The sequence below is a fragment of the Thunnus maccoyii genome, chromosome 4, assembly GCF_910596095.1.
Source record: "Thunnus maccoyii chromosome 4, fThuMac1.1, whole genome shotgun sequence".
Taxonomy (NCBI): Eukaryota; Metazoa; Chordata; class Actinopteri; order Scombriformes; family Scombridae; genus Thunnus; species Thunnus maccoyii.
In genome coordinates, this window is record NC_056536.1 from 17,560,962 (window position 1) to 17,584,509 (window position 23,548).

General features: G+C 40.6%; 2 protein-coding genes across 2 annotated transcripts; both read left to right on the top strand.

Moving 5' to 3' along the window:
- The first annotated feature begins 729 nt into the window (after positions 1-729).
- Positions 730-3,609, top strand: LOC121895343 (homeobox protein Hox-A3-like). Its single transcript, XM_042408392.1, has 2 exons — positions 730-1,216; positions 2,425-3,609. The coding sequence occupies exons 1-2, from the start codon at positions 865-867 to the stop codon at positions 2,976-2,978; spliced, it is 906 nt and encodes a 301-aa protein (XP_042264326.1). The 5' UTR covers positions 730-864; the 3' UTR covers positions 2,979-3,609.
- Positions 3,610-12,881: 9,272 nt separating this feature from the next.
- On the top strand, positions 12,882-22,342 carry hoxc1a (homeobox C1a). The gene is made up of 2 exons (XM_042407901.1): positions 12,882-13,583; positions 17,030-22,342. The coding sequence occupies exons 1-2, from the start codon at positions 13,052-13,054 to the stop codon at positions 17,434-17,436; spliced, it is 939 nt and encodes a 312-aa protein (XP_042263835.1). The 5' UTR covers positions 12,882-13,051; the 3' UTR covers positions 17,437-22,342.
- Positions 22,343-23,548: the final 1,206 nt, after the last annotated feature.

Here is a 23,548-nt window from a genome sequence, read left to right on the forward strand (position 1 = left end):
AAAAATAATCGATTGATTCTTTTGCAGGCAAAAAATCAGCCAGCATGACAATAGACAGAGCAGCTAATAGCATAGAAATACCGTAATAAATAATCATATTTATCATTATATTTAATTGGATGAGAATATCCCGGAACACAATTTATTTTTCTGGCATTTTACATCAAGAAAAGCTTCAGCAAAAAATAATGAATTGTGGTCGATAACTCGTTATTATCCAATATGATCGTCCAGCTCATAGACATAGCCTACTGTATAGGACGTATAGCGTTGCATTTGATTAAAAAACCTACCACCAAAAAGTTCAGGATGTGCAGCTGCAAGCGGCGGCTCCTTCTAATAAAAGCGTCCTGTCAGAAGATTTACAATTTTACGAGAAATCAGTTTCTAATGAAACAGGTTTCTCGGAAACACATACATGTAATCTCTGTGTCTCCCCACTCTGCCATTTTTTCTCTCTCCCCGTTCATCTCACTCTTTCTCTCTCACACTGATCACACAGTTGTTGGCGTCTATTTATATTCCGTCATATCTTTTTTTTTTTTTTATCCCTATAGGTAAATAAACGCGGGCTGCTGTTGTCTGAAGAAATATCGCAGAAGCTTCTTCGGGAGCCCCAAGTTGGCAGCGGATTACTTTGCAACTCCAGAGCTCGGTCATTGGAGGACAGCCACACGTGACTAAGGCACCCTTCTGGTAAATATTATTCAAATGTTCCACATGGTTACTCCAAGTGCTCTTCCCTGCATGCCTTTTTACATTCACGTTAAATTTGATCGGATATTAGACACACAGAAGTCCTTGTCTTTTACTACTGTTGAGGGATTTCTGGTTTTATTTGAGACAGTTTGATGAGCTGGGTCCATGGACCCCCAACAGTCTGCCCTCCCACTGCAGCTGCATGGCAACACTTTTGCTATGAGCTCTGGACAAGTGCCAAAACTAAGCGCGGGATACAATGAAGGAGGAGGAGGTGGTGGTGATGGAGGAGGCCAAGAAGCAGAACTTAATCAGCAAAACATGACCTCCTCTGCTCATGTCAGTTCCAGGTTGAACCCAGATGAACAGTTTCAGTGCCCACTGGAGCCTCTGGTTCACTGCCGTGCCAAGGGCGAGCTGGACGTCAAGAGCAGGAGCTGCAGTCTACTCACCATCTGCCGCTCAGGAGTAATTTTTCCCTGGATGAATCCACGGACAACTGACTCAGAACAATCTGGTAATGCTGGTTTTTGTTTTGTCATAAACTAAATAACTTTTTAAAGTTGTAACTAAGTGTCCAAGATACTGTTGACTGATGTGTGAATCCATGAATCCAATTTTGAATGAATGTTTAACTCAAACACTGACATCTGACCTTAATGTTGTGTAGCACTTAGTCAATTACTTCTTGTTACATGAAGACACTGAATGCATGTGCTATAAAAATGCACTGCCCATATGTTTGTCATACTTGATCATATTTCCAAAGTCTGTCTGTCACCTGCATTATTTCTCACACACAAAAGTACACTCATCAGATGCACAGGCTCTATATCCTTTATTAGGTTTAAATAAGTATGTGGATGAGTGTGAATGTTGCAGCACAGTTAACCAAATGTCAGTGTCATGTGTATAGCTGTTTGTTCCTCCAGCTCTTTACTTGAAGTGATATTCAAAACAGAGAAGCTGCAGGATGAGCCGTACAAAAACACCTTGTAAACTACACTGTTGCCTCTGAGGATCTTTAAATGTAGATTTTTTAAACTTAATCAGAAAATATCATCTTTTTTGATTTCATAAAATCTATGATTCCTGCTCTAATAGATCTCTTCTAATGCTTGATATTTTCACAGCTATACAAAACAAGCTAGCATATACACTGCGGATGCTGCAGTCTCTCAGTCTGGTGGAGTGCTGTTAAGATGTGCGGTTCTCTCTCTGAGGTCACTACAGGCCTTATTAAGTGTCCATTAACCCCTGCGTGTTATATTGTTATCAACAGGGCCCTGGTATCCCTCATATACATGTCAAATGGAATCTCTAATGGTGGTTATTTTCAGTGGTGGTCCCAAGGTACCTTTTAAGTGACTGAGATGGGGATTTGACAGGTCTGCTTCCGTGTGTAGCTGTGATTAATGTGGCCTGTCAGGCAGCCGTAGTGGCGTCAGATGTTTCCCCCAGACTGTTTCTTCGGGAGCTAACTTTCCCCCTGAACACATGACACAGTAGACAGCCAGTCTTGTATAGTGTCTCAAGCATGACTGAATACACAAGAAGAGCTGAGGGCTCTACTTTGTCTCAGTTTGATTGGCTGAGGAATAACATGGGTCTTACTAGCACTTGAAGTCCTCCATTTGGAGGTTATACATTACACAAAAGACTTGTTAGGTATGTGACACTTGCTTTTAATGCCCTCTCATCTTTATGTGCTTTCTCCTGCATCAGTCAGTGGCGGTGTGCAGGCTGGTCACGTGGGAGGAGGCGGAGGCAGGCACAGTGTCAGAAGGGAGAGAACAGCCTTCACTAACAGCCAGCTGCTGGAGCTGGAGAAGGAGTTCCACTTCAGCCCTTACCTGTGCCGCCCTCGGAGGCTGGAGATGGCGGCAGGGCTGCAGCTCACCGATCGCCAGATCAAGATCTGGTTTCAGAACCGCAGGATGAGGTACAAAAAGGAGCACAAGCATGGGAAATTGGTGAATCCGTCCCGGTGGTCTCCTTGCAACCCCTCCTCCAGCTCAAGCTCATGTGCAGACCACTGGAGGCTCCCAGGTGCTTTTGTTGTCAGAACTTCCCCCTCCTCTGATGTGCACTTCATGGATTATGCTCCTATGTCTTCCTCTCCTTTTGATTCTCCTTGTCAGGCCAGCAGTGGTCAGTGTATCCACCCTGCAGAGCTGCCCCATCTGAACTGCATACTTCCATCTGTTGCAAATGGTCTGCCACCCTCCTGTACAGGCACAGATAGTCATCACCATGCTGGCATTTCAAACTGGTCCTAGGGCCCCTTAATGGTTATTCCTCCTTTGCTCATCAAAATCTCAATGATAGGTCTACTTTCACTTACTTATGAAAGACTGGATGTCTGATTAGCATCCCCAGGTTTAAACCCCCTCAGCACACACTTTCACCATTCATGAAACATTTTAATTAAACTATTCAAACGTATCTTAATTGAAGGAGAGCTACAGTGATATCACTTGTGGTGACTGGGGACTGCAGGTCTTCAAACCTGCTGCTCATCTTGTATGCACACAGCATGTACAAAACATTTGGGCAATTAATAATTACATGTTTTTTTGCTGTAACTCTGTTGCTGTTACATTTGTATTGTGGTTGCATGTTTTATGCATGTGGGAATCAAACTGTGAGTGAGTTTTCTATTTCCCTCGGTTGTCAAATAATAGCTAAATGGTCGTCATATTTTGTAAGTGTCACATTAGGCCTCTTTTTCATTACGTATTGTAAATAGCAGGTCATTTGTGTAAAACGTTTTAATGTGAAATGGGCAGAATAATGTTCATATTGAATGATGTTATATTTTTGTTAAAGCCATTAAAAGGATACTGCAAGTCTTTGATACTGTTCTTGATTAATTGAGATGTCATATACTGTACATGCTTAATAAATACATTTGGGAAAACTGTAGCTCTTGTGCAATGTTTACCCTATTCATCGCTGATTAGACTTACACTTTTTGTCTCCAGCAGTATTTCATGATTAAGGATTCCTGGATTAGATCCCAAGTGGAAAGACGAGAGAGATTCTGTAATCAAATTAAGGCACGCTTTAAAAATTCACTGAAAAGTCTACAGTATTGTGCATTCAAGTTGCACAATCTTGCCACATAAGCCTCTCCCTCGCTCCTGCCTCCGAGTTCCCCACCATTAATCACCGAGACAAGGCAGTCTTTCCAGCACTCCAACCACAAGCTCTGAACCCACTGGGCACCATGACAAGATCTCTTTCCTCCTCCTTCCCAACCCTTGCCTTTTCAATAGTCAAATTGTAGTGCTGCAAGTTGGGGCTGGCCTCCTTCTCAGGGGGCATGTTAGTTGTGTAGTTTGGAGGCCCTTCCAGCAGCCCATAGGCCACAACAGACCAGCGAGGTTCAATCACTATTGACAACATATTATTCTAAAGAACAATGAGGATACTTTGTTTATTTTCTTACTTACTATGGGGCAATTACTCTTGCTTCCACTCTGGCTTTGTGACATGTGGATTCTCAAGTATACTAAACTATGTCTTGCTATTTTTTGATTTCAAATGTTTCGACTCTTGTGGAGCTAAATTACGCATGCTGGAAATTATGCGTTTATTTGACAGAAGTGGGTCACATTTTCTCTTGGGTCTCTACAGTTTTACATGTCAAGATAGACAGCAGCTTTCACAACCATGATGAAGGAGCGAACCCCTCTCTTACACTTGATAATGTGAGCTCGACTATCAATATTCTAATAAACAAAACTGCAGTTTTTGGACATGCTGACATTTTTATATCAGTAGCCTTACTGTAAATGAGCTGTCATAGAGGACTACTGACAGCTATGAAATGAGGGAGGTAATGAGGAAGTTTATCCCCTAGTGGTCCTGGATAGAACGACTTCCTGCTCCTAATTCATTACCTAATCAGTCCCAGGATCAGCTGTCATTTGGTAAATATTTGACACCATTTCCAGCAGGTCTAAGAAAGTATCAGGGGAACCATATAGGTGCCATAACTCTGGAAATTCTGAATAAAATAAAGTAGGGTCTACACCACATCTGTATCAAAGAGGTGGTGACACAACCCTGGGATGAGAACGTGTTGGGTGACAGCTGGGTAATTTAAGAGAAAAGTAATAAAGGGCAAAAGAGAGAAAGAGACTGAGCAAGGAGAAGTTCTCCCCTACAAATATGTTCGCTTACAAAGAGACAGAAAGAGGCGGGGGGATTGTGAGGAAGAAGCAGACAGTGTTGGATTCCTAAGATTCTTCCATATGCCGGGTGATTTATGGCGTTAATGGTGCCGAGGCTCAATAGGACCTTTACCTCTAGTTCCTCACAACATTCTGCTTCCAGACACTAAAAGCCAGGAAGATCCACACACTGGAGTGCAGTAATTCTGTGGATGGGGTCAAGGGGGATCCCCAGGGGTCAAGGAAAACCCCCCTCCCCCATCCCCCCACCCAAGGGCCCCACTGCAAGGGGGAACAGTCTACTTCCATTTCAACATTAAGTTAGCCAGTTGTTCTCACACTGGGTTGCTCCCAACTAAAGTCATTACTACCTTTTTACTCACTTGACTCCCCATTTGATGACATCTGTTTTCAGATCTGCAAATCCCCACAAATCCTTACATGTTTTTCTAAAATTCTGGGCTTTGATCAGACTGGAGCAATGCATTAAGTGGATCTTTGAAGTGATAAATGATGCCAGCCGCGGTGCCATGAAACCAGCTTTGGTTACGGTCCATCATTAATTTGAACATTTTTGTGTTATGTCCCTTACAGTGACTGATGTTCAACTGTCCCATTTGCAGCTGTTGTGAAACTGATTTTGGGTTTAGATTTGAAAAATTCTCCGTGCATTAAGACTTTTCTTAAGCCGCCATGAAGACAAAACCGCTGTGTGCTTGACAAAGACGAGCTGTTCTAAGTACCTCACAAAGCATTTGCCCCTGTGTTCAACAATCGTACTGACTGAAGCTCGTCATATAACTGTCACAGTAGGCTTCTGATGTCAGCTGGAGTTTTATGTTATGAGGTGGTAACTCCACTCGTTATATGGGGATCAATATCAGAGGAAATAAATGACAATAATGATAACAAATGTCTTTGTGACAGACCCTACTCTTATTGCTGTGTATGCTGTGCCAGGTTGTTCTCTGATTGGTTAGAGGCCCTTAAACCATCAGAAAATCATCCAAACCCCACCGAGGACACTTTTCTCTCACCAATTATACATTACACTGGATTTTTGTTTTGCTGTGGTCTTTCTCTGCCATTTTTGTTTTTACATCTTTTACATGCTCTTATTTACACCACTAATGTCAATGACTATCACACTTATGAATTGGAATAGCAGCACTTCAAAATCTCTCAATACTGTGGCCTCAGTTTACCATTTAATATATAATCCTGATGCATTTTGGCAAACAAGTCTTCATCAGAGCACAACAAAACTGGTAATCCTCCTCCCTCTATAATGATTAAGAAATCATCCCCAGGTGTGTAGGGGAGATAATAACTTGCATTGAATTATTACAGCATATACAAGAGATATTTTTCATCAAAGGGAAACAAATGTTTCCATCACAACAAATCTGAACCTTTGAAACTGCAACAAAACAGCTTACTGAACAGTTTCTGTTTACAAAATGTAAACCTGTTAAAGGCCCTACCTATTCATCTACGAGCTCAAGTCATAATATAATATCTTCCAGAGGAAGCTCACACACACACAAAATCATAAAAAAAAGAGGAGAACAACTTTATGTGCATTCATTTCACCAGCCTGGATGGATAGTTAGTTTTATTTTATTGTCATGAAACAATATAAATACTTGCAAAATTATATCAAATGCAAAAAGACAGATTTGATCATGTGTCTGCAAAGAACATGTGGATAAAAATACAACATGTACTAAAACTACAAAAACACAATCAAGCTGTTCCAAACATGACACCAAATAAAAGCACTTGAAGTTGTCATGACGTATTTCCACAGAGGTTCTGACTTAAAGTTCATGACTACAACTGTGGCTGCAGTACATACACACACACACACACATATATGCTTCACCACAGCTGTGACTTGCTACTTTACTAAATACATCCAGATGCAACATAACCCCTTACAAAATCAATTAGGAGGAACATAATATTCAAGATTATGATCCGTTTGTGGCCAACTTTTAATTTTCTTTTATGATTATTAGGATTTTTGAGGATATAATGATTTGTATAATAAAAAGCATAGCAGTAAATGCTTGCTCAAAAGTGACTGCTACTTGCAGCACTTTAGTCCATTGTTGAGCAAAATCCTGAACTTTTATGCTTGGCCTTTAGGAGGATTTGTTCTTTTTATGACCTATTAACCTTCTCAGCCTTTTCTCCCCCACAGTAGTTACTGCTGCCCACCAGCCTCTCCAGGTGCTTGTTGCTCAAGATGATTGTTAAGTATCAATTTCCTGTGTCACCTTTATGGGTTTTATTTATTTGTCTGTTCCTTCATGTGGAACGGAGCCCGAGCATCACTCAGGTAGATGGATTATAACTCAACTGCTACGACTCATCAATCTGGGAAATTTGACTTCCTGAATCTCATACAACTGTTACTGTCATATAACGGCGCGGCATTATCAAGATCAATGACATTTTAAATGCTTCCCAGTTAAGGATGATCTGTGACAATAAAAAGGTAAGTTGGTGATGAAACTGTCTCAGCTGTGGTGAGCAGTGCTGTTCACAGTGAGGGAGTCACCGGCTGGAGCTCACTTTTTCCTCTGAGGAGCGCCGGTTAAATGAATGAACTTGTAATCACAACAGTCACACCGCTAAATGTCACATGTTGACCATTATTGATCACTCAAGGATTATTCAACACCCAATGGCTTCATCACACAGAATGTAATCTATGAACACTATCTTTTAGGTCTTGTGGAAAAAAGTCTCACAGACAACAAAGTAAATAAAGACATAATGACATCTGCAGGATGAAAATATTTTGTATATTGTAAATATCCAGTGTCTATAAACGTCTAACCCTGGCTCTCATGTTCATCTCAAAAAACCTACTTAACAATGTTTTATCAGCTTGGTACTTCATGACTTCTTCTACTTTTATCAGAATTTCTCATAAACATGAAACATGAATTTTGAACTGATGTCACTTTTGTTTGAGGGTCTCAGAAACTCAACTGTAAAACATAGTTAACTACAATGAATTTCCATATGCTTTGTATCTGTGATTGGTGCTGACAATACTTTTTAGTAGAGCTGCAATGATTGGTTGATTAATCGATTAGTCAACAATAGCAAATTAATTGGCAACTATGTTGGTAATTGAATAATTGTTTCTGCCATTTCTCAAGCAAATATACTCTGGTTTCAGTTTCTCAGATGTGAGGACTTCATCATATGTCACAGTAAAATTAAAAATCTTTAGGTTTTGGACTGTTGGTCATACAAAACAAATAAATTGAAGACATCACTGTGGGCTCTGAGAAATTGTGAATGCCATTTTTTTTTTTTTTACAATTATTTAACATTTTATGGATTAAATGATTAATTGAGAAAAAAATTGACAGATAAATCAATAATGAAAATAATTATTGCAGTGAGGCAGTTTGTAGGTCTCAGAGAGAGTTTGACCCCTCTGAGGTATAAATGACCCCAAACATAAGATATGTCAATATGTAAATATTATATGGATACAGTACATACAGTAACATACTGTACATTCATGTTCACAGGTATTCAAAGACAAAGAAATTGAAATAAAATTAATACAATCTATTCATGCATGGCCTATATAGCATATAAAGCAAGGAATATTTCCTTTTTTGGTGTAATTACACTTCATGATCATTTTGTCATGTTCATCAAATGTGAAAGCTCAGTTTTTGGCAACTGGAAGGATTAGCGCTTCCATACTTTTATAAATATTAGATTTTAATATTTTAGAGACAAATCCAAAAAGTATTTAAATTTAGAAAATGGGTAGTTTTGCAAATATTATTATTATTTTTTACATATACTGTAGTTGTGTGTGTGACACCCCCAAACAATGAGAAAATAAAGCCCCTTTAAACAAAACAAGAGTTAAAACTGTCACATTTGACACCATATTGACTTGTTTTCTTGTATTAACTGCATGTATAAGCCTTGTTGATCCTCAACTGAAAAGCAACAGCTTTCTGAAACAGTAATATATCTACAGTTTCACTCTGTTTGCATTTTGTGGGGGGGCAGTCATTAAACTCATGCAGTGTAGCCAAATATTGTTCAAACAAATAGAACTTAATTTCATATTCCAGGGAAGATCCCAAAGTTTCCAAAGATACCAAATAACATCAAGCTGAATTTTGGGGGAATGTGTATAAAATGATGCAGGAGACATCAAGAATATTTCCATTTGATGGAGCAGATGTTTAAGGGATGTTCAAGCAAAACAGAAAAAAAAAATACACTCCTTCTCTCTCCCTGCAGCGAAAACAACGCTGTGCGAGTGAGAATATTACAGAATGTGCTGCAATGATGAACATTTCCTCCTGTTTCATGTTTAACCCTGCTCATTTCCCACAGTAAGAACTCCGGAAACACACAAGTGTGCACAGCAGCTTGGGGGGAAGATGACTGATGGCTTGTTGTCATGATGTTTGGGATTCTGCCGACTCGAAGCCTCTTGGCTCACTGAAGCTGTGAAGCGCTGCAGTACATACTACAGGCTATTGTTGAGAGGTCCTGGTATTAGCAAGGTATTGCTTCATTGTCACATTGTCGAGCCTGTGCAGAATGCAGTTATCTGTAATGCCCCTGGTCATTTGCACAGTAGTTGCACTGGATTTGAGATTATGGTTCATGTACTGTGACAGATTTCATACGATTCAACAATGAAGCAAAGACAATTATTAGAATTTCACAGCATGAGTGGATGGATTTTTTTTGTTGCTGTTTTGAAGTGATATTTCCTGGATTGTGTGTGGGCTAGGTATACACTAAGCTAAACCTTACTTCTGACATCACTATCTTTCAAAAATGTCAATATTTGAAAAACACTGACATGCTCTATCAATCATATGGATAGCCATCTTTCAGGCGGTCAATGTGCCACACTTGAATATCTGTGTCTGGTGGTGCCTCAGCCTTGCTCGGACCATTTCTCTCTATTTCTGTCCTTTTCTCTCTTGCTTTTTTTCTCATTGTCCCTCTACAGCTTTACTGTGATGTCTCATTGATGAGCCTGAGCTCCATAAACATGCATAGATGACTGTCATCTTCGCCTCCTGGAACTGCATTAACAGCGGTGACCTCTGTGACTGGTGGTGACAGTCGTCTGTCAACGCTGGTTAATTCTCAGTCTTGTGAGGGTCAAGAGCTGACATATAATGAGGCTCGACAGCGTTGGAGGGCCAGACAAGGGTCTGGTGTCAACAGCGGTCGTAGCATCACGTCAGCAGCAGCAGCAGCAGGATGAGGGTTCAATTCAAACCACTGAGGTAATCCGAGCACGGCCACGGCTGATCCCAGGGCCTCGACTGCCTATTGACACACATCAGAGCATGGACGCAAAACAAATTAGCATCAGTCAATATTCTCTCCCTCCTCCTCCCTCCTGACACAGCCACCCAAGTGCTGCCATGTTTACCTCACCTCCAGTCAAAACAATAGATACAATGGTGAGCATGATGGAGAATGCCTGCACTGAGTTCAAAGAGGATGTTTTGGGGGGGGTTAAGGGCAGAATATTCACATTTCTGGCCTATGTGTAAATGGGGTGCAGAGTTTGGTTTGAGGGAAATCAAATGCAAACTTGTGTTTGTGGGATCCATTTCATTTTCTCTCTCTCTCTCTCTCTTTTTTTAATTTTTTTTATTTCTGCAGGCATCTCATGCAAACACTGTGGTTTAGGGGATGCAAGCTGTCCAGAGGAGCTGTTTTTTTGTGCTAAATGTGATAATATAACTTCTGTTGCATAAAGGTGCCAGGCAGTGACGTGGAACAACACTTCAAATATGCTAATCAAACATATGGCACGTCTAGGAACAAACACAGGATTGCTGTTCTTGTCCTACAAGATAAAAAGGTTACTTGGTTTTAAATGTAATTTGAATGCGTCCATGGGGCTGTAATTGGCTGTTGTATTTTTTTTTTTAATTCGTTTGCATACGGGAAAGCAGAGATTGCTCACACCTGTTTTTTCTCTTCCTCTTCCGTCCCCTCCATCCCCCACCCCAGCTCCCCCCTCCCTCTGCTGAAAGCCATTACAGAAATACAATTTCTAATACCTCCGCACAGGTCTTCGATCGACTGCAAACAAATTTATATTCAGGCGGTAAACAGAAAGCTGCAGAGATTTATTTATTGAGTGTGGAGGAGAGAAACAAGCTAGCGCGTGAACCCTGAGTAACCTCCGAGCTGACATGAAGATGGATCAGTGCGCCATGCAAATGCATGGAGAGAAGGGATATATTGCACTCAGTCATTCAGCACATCGCTGCCTGTAGAATCCCATTAACTCCCACAGCTGGGATCATATTTCTGTGTTGTAAGAATGCAGTTAGAAGTTGTTCATTACGCTGGATTATTTTGTAATTACTGCAGACTTAAAAGACACAGAGAATGTTATTAAAATCAAACGACGAGAACAGAAACAGATAGTTGAGGTTTTTATTAAATATTACGAGTGTTTGTTTCGTACTGTTATCTGAATCTGAAATATTAATACAGCTTAATAATAATAATAATAATAATAATAATAATAATAATAATAATAATAATAATAATAATAATAATAATAATAAATCATGTGTGGCATAGCTTTTAATTAATATATTAAATGTATCAATTATTAGATGAATTAATGAAAAAAGATTTTTCATTGATTGATCAAGGAAAAATAAATAATTCAAATAAATTCAAAATAATGAATAATTTAATAAAATCATTGATAATTTCTTAATCGTCTAAACTGATGACATGTAACATGGCTGAGTTTAAGAGCTTAAAATAAATCTGGTGCATTTTTTAAGTTGATTTTGTATTTAATTTCTCAGAAATATAAGAAACTGAAAGCAGTTTAGGTATTAGACATTAACATTGGCTCATCAAGATATGATCAGCTCTATTAATTATCGTTATTTTAAATGTATGCCAGCAGGCTGAGCGTATCTCAGTGATGTATCTAAAAGTAGGTCACCAGACACACAAAACTTTTGCAGCACTGTGCAGCTTCTTGACATTTCCATTTCTGTATACTGGGGGTGAAAACACTGAGCTGCCGGCTGCTTTCCTGCAGATCTACTGCTGCACCAAAACACAGGCCAGTTGGATTGTTTGTAGGCCCAGCAGTCCTGGATTTGTGTTATTTTCAACCCATCTGTGCTCTTTTGGAAGTTTCTGTCATTTCTGCTTGTTTAAATAGCAGCATGCAGTGTTGTTTGCACATGCATGAGAAGAATCACACGATGATTAATTCCTGTTTAAACAGAGATACTGTATGTTGGAAGTCATGAAAACAGATTTTTCTTCAGGCTCTATTTAACGAGCATGCTCTATTTTTGGCAGAGGGATCAGCTCATCCAGATGAGGAGCTCGTTTAACCTGGATACACACGTCCTCTCTGTCACTTACAACTTCTTGATCTCCGCTCGGAGCCGTTTTTTTGTATATTTGTTCGAGGCTAATTACAAATCTGCTGCCACTGAACTTCTATACCAGCTGTCACGACCTCTGAACCCATTAAGTGTGCCTTTCACATGACCTAAGCCCTTTGCTAAAGAGGGCCTCGGGTTTTTCAAGAAGGCTTCACACAATTTGCATAATCCATTAGCTGCATCAATGTAGGCCTATATTATGCTAATTTAGCTTTGGGGTGGAGGGGGAGTTTTCATTGTTGAAATGAAAAATAATCTTAATTTGACTCAAAGAAAACTTTCTCTTAAAGCCAAGAAAGCTGTGTAGACTCTCAACTGGATGGTGCAAACACGCCTGACGTCATAGCCTACCTACCTGTCTGAGTAGGTGAGAGGCCCCATGAAGGCCCCCAGTGTCTAATAATCTTCATTGCTGCTTTTTTTAGGATGTATGTTGCTATGGCCTGCTCCGGTCACCATTAAATTGTTGACCTGAAGTGAGTTTCACAACTTGCTCGCTCGGCTTAATCAGTGTTGTCCTCCCTGATGACAGAGATGTCCAGCTATTGGCCGAGACCAGGAGGGCACGTCATCTCCATCAATCAGGGACTGCTGTTTCTCCTCTGAGGAATGTCCCCACGGTCGTCCAGCCGCCTGACCATGCGTTACTGGATGCATGAGAGGCCGGGCATGAAGTGAGACCCCGTCCAATGATTATGCAGGGAAGAGGTGATAATGACTTCCCATCAAGAGTTAACGGCCGAAGGGGAGAGTAGCCCTCTGTTCACGGGCTGCTGCCGAGCAAAAGAGGTCATAAACCTGGACCTGGGCGGCAGGACTCATCCTGAACTCGGCAGTCGTGAGGAGGGAGAACTGGAGGTGGAAGTTGCCTCAGGATTTAATTCTCCGCATCCCCGTTATTTAACTCTCTCCAACTGTTTGACTCTGTGCACCTCTTCGGACAGCCCTCCTCCTCCTCCTCCACCGTGTGAGACTCTGGAGGGCTTCTCCACACCGGCCTGCCCCCACTCGTCCCGTGTCCCCTGGCGGTGTAAGGAGCAGGGGCAGGGCTCTCCAGGACGCGGATACTGCGCGTCAAATAACATCGAGGCAAGACACTCCGGTTTTGGGTCACTTGCAGAGCAAATTCAACTCTATTCTCACGGTGGCGCCGAGATTCACAACTCGGACTGTAACGTAGCAGAAATGGATGAAAGGAGTAAAACTTTTGAGTGGATGAAAGTGAAGAGGAGTCAGCATCGGGCGGGTAAGTTTGAGCTCGAGATGAGCGATAAAGTCATTTTAAGAGGAGAGTATGTACAGAATAGATGTGTTCGTGATTAAATGTGGTCTTTAGATAACTTTCATTCATTGTTGGAAAAAGTTTGGTCGAAGTTTTCTCCACAAGCTGGAAAAAAAGAGAGGAAAAAAGCTGACGTGTTTTGTGCGTCACCGTGCACAGTTTCCTCCGTCACCAACAAACAAAAATGTAAAATTATTCTCCCACTTTTTTTTTTTTTTAGTGCAGATGAAAACGTCTGAGAGGCAGATATAGCTGTTTCCACGACGCCACATTTGAATATGCACATGAGGACTCGGTTACCATTTCCTTAACGGTTCCATGTTAATGTCAGACTGTTATTTCATGTTTTTGCTCCACCTACTGTTAAAAGCAGGATTCAGATTGTACACAGAGGGAAGGTGGAGTACAGTATAAGGCCTGCTTAGCCTCAGTGTATATTCAACCCAGAAAATGATCAATTATTTACCCTTGCCCTTACTAACCAGTAGCCTTTGAATAATGCATCAGACCACTGCCTGTCGAGACTCACAGGAAGTTGAGTAAAACTTACTCCTGTAAGCCTGAGAGCTCCCTGAGTATTGATTAGTTGTCTGTTTGTAATGAAAGCCCTTGTGTATTGATTTCAGTTTGCAGCACCTTTACATGTGTCCACCTTTTTAACATAATTGCTGTCACAGATCATCATTTCTCTGACTGATGAGTCCTGGGCAGAGAGCCCACAGAAGAATACACATCCCAGGCTTTAAAAAAATACCAATAGCCTACTAATGTGAAAAATGCCTATCAATCCTCAAATTTATGTGAGTTATAGTATCTCGTATAGATCCCTCATTTGATCAATAATGTCAGTTGACTGACTGACCACTGTACTTGGGCTGGGTTTCATAAATTTTACATGGAGGAAGATTTACAACAATGGTGGTCCAGTCTCTTTTTTTTTCACAGCACAATCTCTGTCTGCTGTAAGCGTGCTGCTGACCCAAATGTTCAGTGACCAAAGCTGCAGGTTGGTCGTAATCACTGAGGGTTTGTGATAAAAGGCCTGAGTTTTTCTGTGAGGGGTGCAGTAAACACAAACCTTCACAAAATTCAGATTAGTAGGTAAAATGATGCAGCCAGTCTGCACAAAAGGTGTCACAGACACATTTGATTTGACTACAGTGTTGTTGGATGCAACGAAACTGCAATTTATAGCTTTTAATTGCCTACTTGCATGTTCAAAATCCAGATTGGTGGGTAAAATTGGTGCACGTTCAAACAGCTTGTGAAACATAATTTCTGATGATGCCAGTGTAAGAGAGGGAACACATTTAATCTGACTTGGAGTCACAAATATTTAAATTTTACATGATGCAACAAGCACAAACTGACAAAAAAAAAAATCAATTTAGTGGTTAATGATGAGTCTTCACACACCTGGATGAACATTCCTCTGATGAGAGAAGCAAAAGGTGACACGAACACCTTTTGATTTGTCATAATATTCATAAAACACATTAGCCACTCATCAGATCCAAATCTGTGCACTTCAGAAAGCCATTTGCTTGCACCCACCCACGCAGACACAGAGACATCTCCTCAGCACTGTTAGTATCTTTGTAACCTCTTTCTGTATCTCTCTGAAGGGGATCATATGTAGGAGTAACTCATTAGTGCTACTGTGTAACTTGTAAAAGAGTCATTAGTGAAAGTACGCTTTCCTCTGGAGCTTGTATTGGTTTTGGCACGGAACAAAGTCCCGCGTATTCTTCCATGTTGAAAGGCCTCCACAGACCTGCTGTAACCTGATCTCCTGGCTTAGTGTATATACTCCCAGTGCGTCATTCTTCAATTATGCTTTGACAGCACCTGAATTACTGTGGGCTGGATGCCCAGATGACTGAGGCAATGTGTATCGATCTATCCCTTTTCTTCTTCCCTCTCCTTGGCTTGGAAGGCCCTTCCATTCCCTTTGCTATAGCTGGCTATTTTTAAGCATGCAAGTCATTTCTCAAATATTTAGTTTGATTCTTTTATGCCTTCTGGTGGGCATCAATTCTATTATCTTTGGAGCCATTAATCAGAATGTGCATGTGATTTGCACTCCTGAAAGCTGGAGTTCTTAATTACGTACAGTTCCTCTGTATTGGTTCTTCATATGCACTTCTCTCTAATTCTCAGCCTTGGTTACCTTGACATTCATTTTCTTAAAACACAGATGTCGACATTTATCCTATAACTGACCTTTCCATCTGCCGTGCTTTTCCTAGTGGCTAGAGGCCTGTTAACCTTCCTCTCCGTGAGTTGTGGTGTGAGACATTGCACTACACCTGGCACACAGACTCCATTACACAGCAGCAGCAGCAGCACATTTTCTCGGAGGCAAAGATACACACTGACGACTGCCACAGTGTCAGCAATGAAAAAAATCAAGATATAGTTGCAGTTCCTGTCATTCATTGCACATAAGTAGCACAGATGATACTTTAATGTGTAACCCAGAAACCTCAGAGGAAAAAAATGGAGACATTTGTCATTAACGCAGTGTTTGAAAGGATCTGTAAACTGTTAAACTGTCATTGACACAGAAAGGCCTAAAGGGAAATTATTAATGATTCTGATGAATACAGTTAATGGACTGTAAACGCTACAAAGTTGTTTTGAATCGCCAAACAGTCCTACTTTTTCTACATATCTGCAACACACAGCAGCACGTTCTTTTTTTCTACGATTCAGTGAACTTGTCCAGGACACACCAACACCTCTGCAACATATATAGCAATCCAGTCCAGCCGTGCCATTAATGTGAAAATCTTCCAGAGTCTGAGATGTATGTCAACTCACATCTCTGTTAATTTCCCAGACTGTGATGTGGGCTTGGGATTTTGTCTAGTGTTGCAGAGATGTTTTACAGCACCACAAGATTTTTGCAATGTGCCTATAGGCTATTGCTAAATTTGATAGCTGTTTGAAATACATCTTTGTTACATAGACAGAAAAATGGTTCCCAGGGTGAAGACTTTAAATCAAGAAACTGGCTCGGGGCCAAATTTTATAAATCAGTTTTTTTGGAAATAATTTTATTGAAGGTTTGGATTTACAGGTTTACAGGTTGAAGAAATTCAACTCATTTCTTCAGTATCAAACAAACCTGTAAATGTGTATTCATTTATATTCCTCATTAACACACAACTTAACAGGCCATCATATAATAAATAGTTGACTATGTAATTTGTACAAATTAGAAGATTTAACTACGTATGACTGACGTTGATCAAAGTTTATTATATCAGAAATGTGCTCTGGGATAATTTTTCATCCTATTTCCTGGATATGGGCGTGGATAATTTTATTCAGAAGGGTTTTGTGCTTCTTTTGTGATTAACCTCATTGATCTTGCTGACGACTGTTTTCATGTCCTCTGTTCCTAGCCAGGATGCACATGACCTGTGGGTTCAGTATCGTTGGCTCGGGCCTCGGTGCTGTGGAGGCTGGAAGCGGCAGCATCTGCGCGGACGTCCATCCCACGTTGAACGGGGCCCCGAGGACCAGCTTCAGCACCAAACAGCTGACCGAGCTGGAGAAGGAGTTCCACTTCAACAAGTACCTGACGCGGGCCAGGCGGGTGGAGGTCGCCAGCACCCTGCAGCTCAGCGAGACGCAGGTGAAAGTTTGGTTTCAGAACAGACGCATGAAGCAGAAGAAATTACAGAGAGACGGGCTGCTCTCAGACCCGGGGCCCGCGGCTGCGCACTCCCACGCCGACGCTTTGGACACCTGCCCCTCTCCTGGACTGTCCTCGCCAAAAAAAAAAAAACACCTGCCTCTGAACTTCTGAGCCGCAGGAGCCGCATCATGCATCAGGCAGCGAAGGGCACCAGCCTGCAGATGTTTTGATTCCCGTTTGCATCGCTTTCAATCAGGCTTCACCTTTATTTGCTTACCACGATGGATGCTTTTCGCAAGAGGCGCAATGGCAAGTTTCTTCATGCAAGAACGGGTCAAAACAATTTGTCATCCTCCCCGGCTTCAGACTGGCGCTCTGATTTGAATATTAAAATTCAAGTCATTGCATCGCGCTCCTATCTACACAGTGTAAACGAAGATACAAAATTATATTAATTGTCCATAGAAGCTGTGGCGGGCTATGTGTTTATTTATTTTGTACAATTTATTCAGGAGCTGGCTTTACTTGAATATATTTATTCAGCAGGACATGTGCTTCCTAGTTTTGTTTAAAGTAACACGAATGACTTATTTTTATTTATTCAAGCTCTACATTTGACAATATTAATTTTATTGACACAGAAAGAGAGAAAATACATTTTTGTAAGTTTTTACAAACGCTGCTTTTTCAATCAATTTTAAGTTCCAGCATTATGGAGATTTCTTTCTCCGAGTGTCTTCTTTAAAAAGCTGCTCACGTTCAACATTAACATAATGTTAAACATTTAACGTGACATTAAGAAAAAAGTCAGATGCACCTGCTGTAGACAGAGCACATCTTTAGTGTTATATCTAGGAAGATAATTATGTGGATAAATTAATAGATTCCCTCTCATCGTTTTAGATGCTGTATGTTTTGTTCGGTTTTAAGGCTTTTCATTATCCTCCTTTCACGGAAAGATTAAAATGGCATAATTGACTGATAGATTTATTGACCGCTCGTATTAAGAGTATTGATCCGTGGTGATCCATCTATTTGAGGCACAAATCTGGGAGCATTTTGCATGCATCTGTAACTGCATGTTAATGGAATGTAGAAACATCACGATCGGGAGTTGTTGCGTCTTTTATTACCTCTATACATGCATCAGAAAATGATAATTTAGCTTGAACACTCATGCGGGAGAGCAGACAATAAAACGCTGTCTGTGCTGTTTTGCGAATCAACCAATAAATTTTGTGGTCCCAGCAGCTCGAGCAACTAAATATTCCTTCCAAGATTCACATCTCATCTCGTACAAAGTAAATGATTGTAAACTCGGCCCTTAAACACCGTTATGTTCGCGGTGAGTGCGACGCGTTGTTATCATGTTAATGCCTATTTTAATATCAAGATATGGGCCATCAGCCTCATTCAGTCTGTGTATGGAAATATTTTTGTTTAGCTTCCGATTAGCGGTGTTTGCACTGGATATGAGGTTTACTGGATCCAAAACGGATATTAATGATAACAAAGTAATTTTTTCTGAGGCAGCAAACGAAAGGCTAGAATTAAAATGAATTAATTAGCTATGTTTAAACCTTTAACAGGTGTCCTCATTTGAGCTGGACATGTAAACAAAATACAAATAATCATAATCATAATAATTAGACAATTGCGCCTCTGCAGGGCGCAAGAGTGGACATGAAGGCTGTAAGGCCAAGATAATATATGCGGTTAAACCAGAGTTCACCCCTCACCTCTTGACCTTTGTCTTGCCTCGGGACAACGATGACCCGGTCAGCAGCTCAGTCAGAGAAAGATGCGCCATTAATTTGGGTGACCTCCAAGTCTGAGCTTTTTCTTTCTTTCTTTCTTTCTTTCTTTCTTTCTTTCTTTCTTTCTTTCTTTCTTTCTTTCTCTCTTTTCGTTTTCCTCCTTTTTTTTTAATACAACAAGCATCAAGCACAAGCTTTTGTTCTGGTGGTGAGTCTCTATGTCCACACAATAATATTTCATCCAGCTGAATAGAAGAGCGACCAGGCCATATGATAATTGTTCATATTATAATTCCATACCAGGCCAGATAATGCATTTTTTTTCTACACCTAGAGCTAACCTCATTTTTGCCCTATCTCTTATTTTAATAAGCCGAAAAATATGTTACAGGCTCACTTTATAAACTGGATGAAAGAGTCTTTTCGCCCAATAGGTTTTTGGATATAAACTACAGACCTACTTTTAATAGCAAAGTTGACAAATTAAAGTTACTGGAGAACTTAATATGATTCCATGTCAGAGACAGTATAAACAAAATTTAGAACAGCTATTCATTTCATGCCCGCTGCTTATATATTTCATGCATATCTGCTTGAATAATTTCCAAAAAATCCAGACATTAATCCCCTCCTTATAATATTCATATCATTAATATTAACTGAAAGCCAGAAAGGAATAAAAGTTCAGACTTAAAGGTCTGCAGAGTAGCTTTTGGCAGCACAGAGATTTAAAAGCTTTATTTCTAATTGATAAGTGTAAATTTACATGCACACAAGGTTAAAAATGTGTTGAACCCAATTTATTTGTACTTAAACAACGTACAGCTGCCTTTCCCTGAACAAAATAGCACAAAGTGGAACGTTTAAGAAAACCATCAAATGTGTCCATCTTTTTTGTTTATGCAAATAACTGTTTACTGTGAAGGTTATGAGGATGATGATGAGGACAATGATGATGAAACAATGTGAATGTAATGGTCTCCCATGTCCACTGTTCCTACTGAGAAGTGTGTTAGGTTGAACTTATTAGACACTCCTTTATCATCATGTGCAAATATGTTCCCTTGCCACATCCCTTCAAGTTGCACATTGTAATGTGCAGTAGATACTTGCAGCAGGTGTGCACTCTGACTTTTTTTTTTTTTTTAAATCCAAACTTATTTCATCACAGTTTCTACTGAATAACAGATTCACTTAGCAATACACAACAATTTAAAACACAAGCAAGGTTTAGAAAACATGTGGAGGGAAAAACTTAATGTGAATTATAAGGATGAGGTGAAGATAAAAAGAAGAGTTGATTTATTTTGGGTGAACTATCACTTTAATTTCATTCTGTGGCAGCTTCAGCATTTGCTTCTCAATTGATGAAAGGCGGACCTCATTGTTTGTTCAGACCTGACATTTAGTACGAAAGCGTTTGAGTGTGACTCTCCTCTGATGAATTTGTGCTCTTCTGTAATTCCTTCCTGAAGATGTACGGTTGGTTCACGAGACTGACAGCTGTGCTGCGCTTGTACACAAGCAAACACATGGTAAATGGAGGGAAAATAAAACCAAAATAACTCAGTTTAAAATGCATCGCTGCCACAGGTAGTAACAGTCTTGACATCGAACAAGTTCATCTTTATTTTTATTTTCCCCCGCCTTTATAGCAATAATTTCTCACAATGTAATTCATACCAAAAAAAAACTACTTTATTTAACACATTCATTTAAATCAGTAAGAAACATATTCATCATGAAGCACAATAGCTCAAACATTTGTAAAAGTGAAGTTACTTGCTGCATTTATTGTGATATAACACTCCAATTGAGATATCAAAATAAATCCAGTGATGTATTAGTTGATGATGAATGAGGCTATTGACAGTCTCTGTTTTCTTCTGCGTTGTCTTCTATTGCAAGTTAGCTGATTTGGGCAGCTGTTACAATTCTCCTGAGGAGCCCTGCCTGGCATGAACAATGAGACAACATATGCGGCTTACAGAATATCTTACATTGCATTTTAAATTAACACATATAAGTGGGTTCCTTTTGAGCTTATAGCAATTAATGCTAAGTTGACCTAAAATTAACTTAATGCATAATATGCATGTAATATCCTCGCTGGTGCTCAGGGGACTGAAATCAATTGATCAAGTTAAGCTCTTTCTAACTTTATGTGAAGCACTTATAGATAGCTCAGTTGTTATAATTGCAGAACATTTGAATGCTCGCCTCCCTTTTAGTTTTTCTGCTCGTCTGATTTTACTGTTTTTCTTTATTTGCAAAGACTTTCACGCGCTATTAGTCTCTTTGATCGGTCTCATTCACATATTTGACTACCAAACAATTTGGACATCAAGAAAGTTGCCATGAAGTGCACCTGTTTGTGTGTGCCTACGCATGTTTGGATGCCCTGTGTACAATTACACAAATATGTGTTTTGTTTCCTAGGTGCTACTAATAAAGCGCTCAAATAGATACAAAGCACCTATTTGAATAATCGTCCACTCACACACACACACGCACACACACACACACACCCACACACATACACACACACATACAAATCCATACATAACAAATTCTGACAGAGCTACGCTGAACACAACATGCACACCAATCCAGTCCTTGCCTCTCCTCTCCTGCTCCACTCCAGGGAGCAGATGTTTGAGGACAGTTTACAGCCTCAGCGAATTTCTGTGTACAAAGCAAACAGCAGCACTCAGCACTTCTGGCTGCAAAGGGAAATTTGCTCTTGAAGGAGGGGGGAGGGGAGGCCTTTGAGTCAATGTAAGGTATCATGAGGATGGGAGGCAAGGGGGAAAAAAGAGGGAGAAGGGGTGCACGCAGAGGTGAAAGTATGTCAAGGTTGCGAGTCTGTTGCACGGGAGTATTCCCCCTGTTTCCTGAGACATCTGGTGCTGTGTGCGTGAGCAGTGTGGGACAGCATCATGTACAGTACATACAGTATCTCCCTGTGGCATCATGCAACATCAATAAAATCAACCAAGGTGTCCCTGCTACATATCTGATTGTGTGGAGTCTCTCTGACCTCTCCCGTGCATCTCTGTCTGCTCTCTAGTTGCCCTTTCAAAAGTTGCAGACAAGCATAAAGTGAGGAGGAAAAAAAGGGAAAACAATGCAATGAGCCTTTACAGAGTTTGCTGATACTGCATCTGAGACATCAGCTATAACATAGAACCAGCTATGCTAATGATGCCATTGATATAATCCACTGATTTAATGGGACTATTCCTGTGGTGGTATGCTGCCTATGTGCACACTTCAATATGTATCCTAAAGAAAAATAGCAATATTACTCAAAAAAAAGATGACTGACAGGATTTTACTTATATCTTATGGAATTAAGTATGTCATTTTTTAAAAAAAGACTTAAAGAAATACATGTTTTTTGTCTTTCTTTTCCCTCCCAAAATGTTCACAGTGCAGCTTTACCACATATGCTTGTCAAGATGCTGCAAGATGTCTCATGTAAACAAGCTCAAACATGCTCACACACTCTGATGTCCAAACATGTGTGCAAGTACACACATTTTGACCTCTCATCAGTGTATTATAATCCCTAAACAAACCATCATAAATGAGCCCTGCGATGCTTATTTGTCTGAACGAAGGCAACCCCCTCCTCCCCTGCCCCTGGGGTTAGGTTGCCATAGTGACAGATTCGTAGACATATGGAGAGAGAGGAGAAGGGGAGCTGGGTTGAAGGGGTGGGGCTGCCGGGGTGAGGTGGAGGGGGAACAGAGGAGAAAGGGATGGGCACCCGTTTGAGGACGTTGGCTCTCTGTCTTTCAGATGTGTCTTGCGTGTTTCATCCGTCAATCAGCCATCCGTGTCAGTCTGTGCTCAGTGAGGGAACAGTTCATGAACTTTTCTCAATCAAGTCTCTGTCAGGCGCCATCTTGGCTGTATTTCAAGGGGGGAAAGGATTGATTCTCATGCCGTCTTCACAGCCCAAACAACACAGTGCAGTGCAGTGGCGCCATGGGAAAATAATTCAGTGAAAATGTGTATTATTAAATTGATTTGGAAGGGTGTGTTCACATTTTGCAATCTCTGGCCATTTCGTTGTTTACACTAATGACTAATCAGCATTAGAAATACAAACATACAGATGTTTTTGCTTCTCACTAATTAGATTCAGATGATGTAATCAACCTTTCAGCCAACCTGAGGACAGCTTGACAATGGACAGAGAGAGAGAGAGAGATGAAGAGAGTGAAAGGGAGAGAGAGTGAGAGGAAAGGGGAGGTGTTGGGGGGGTGAAGTGAAGCAGCCATCAGGATTGGCCTTGCTGCTATAAAAACACATTTTTTCATCAACCATTTTATGCAAAAAGGGAAGACCAGGTGCTCAATCAAACCTCACGCCTACTGTTTTATTTTTCATCTTCACACCTCCCAGAGCTTCCCTGCACAAACCTTCTGTGTGCCTTCCCTCTACCCTCGCACCATTCTTCTCCTCCTCTTCCCTCTCTACGTGTCATTCGTCTTCCCTCCTGCCTCTCCACTGCCTGC

Bases quoted from the DNA above. Each gene is read 5' to 3' on its own strand.
- LOC121895343 (XM_042408392.1), top strand. From the start codon at position 865: ATGGACCCCCAACAGTCTGCCCTCCCACTGCAGCTGCATGGCAACACT. The intron at 1,217-2,424 runs GTAATGCTGGTT...CTCCTGCATCAG, and splicing joins AACTGACTCAGAACAATCTG to TCAGTGGCGGTGTGCAGGCT.
- hoxc1a (XM_042407901.1), top strand. From the start codon at position 13,052: ATGACTTCCCATCAAGAGTTAACGGCCGAAGGGGAGAGTAGCCCTCTG. The intron at 13,584-17,029 runs GTAAGTTTGAGC...CTCTGTTCCTAG, and splicing joins GAGGAGTCAGCATCGGGCGG to CCAGGATGCACATGACCTGT.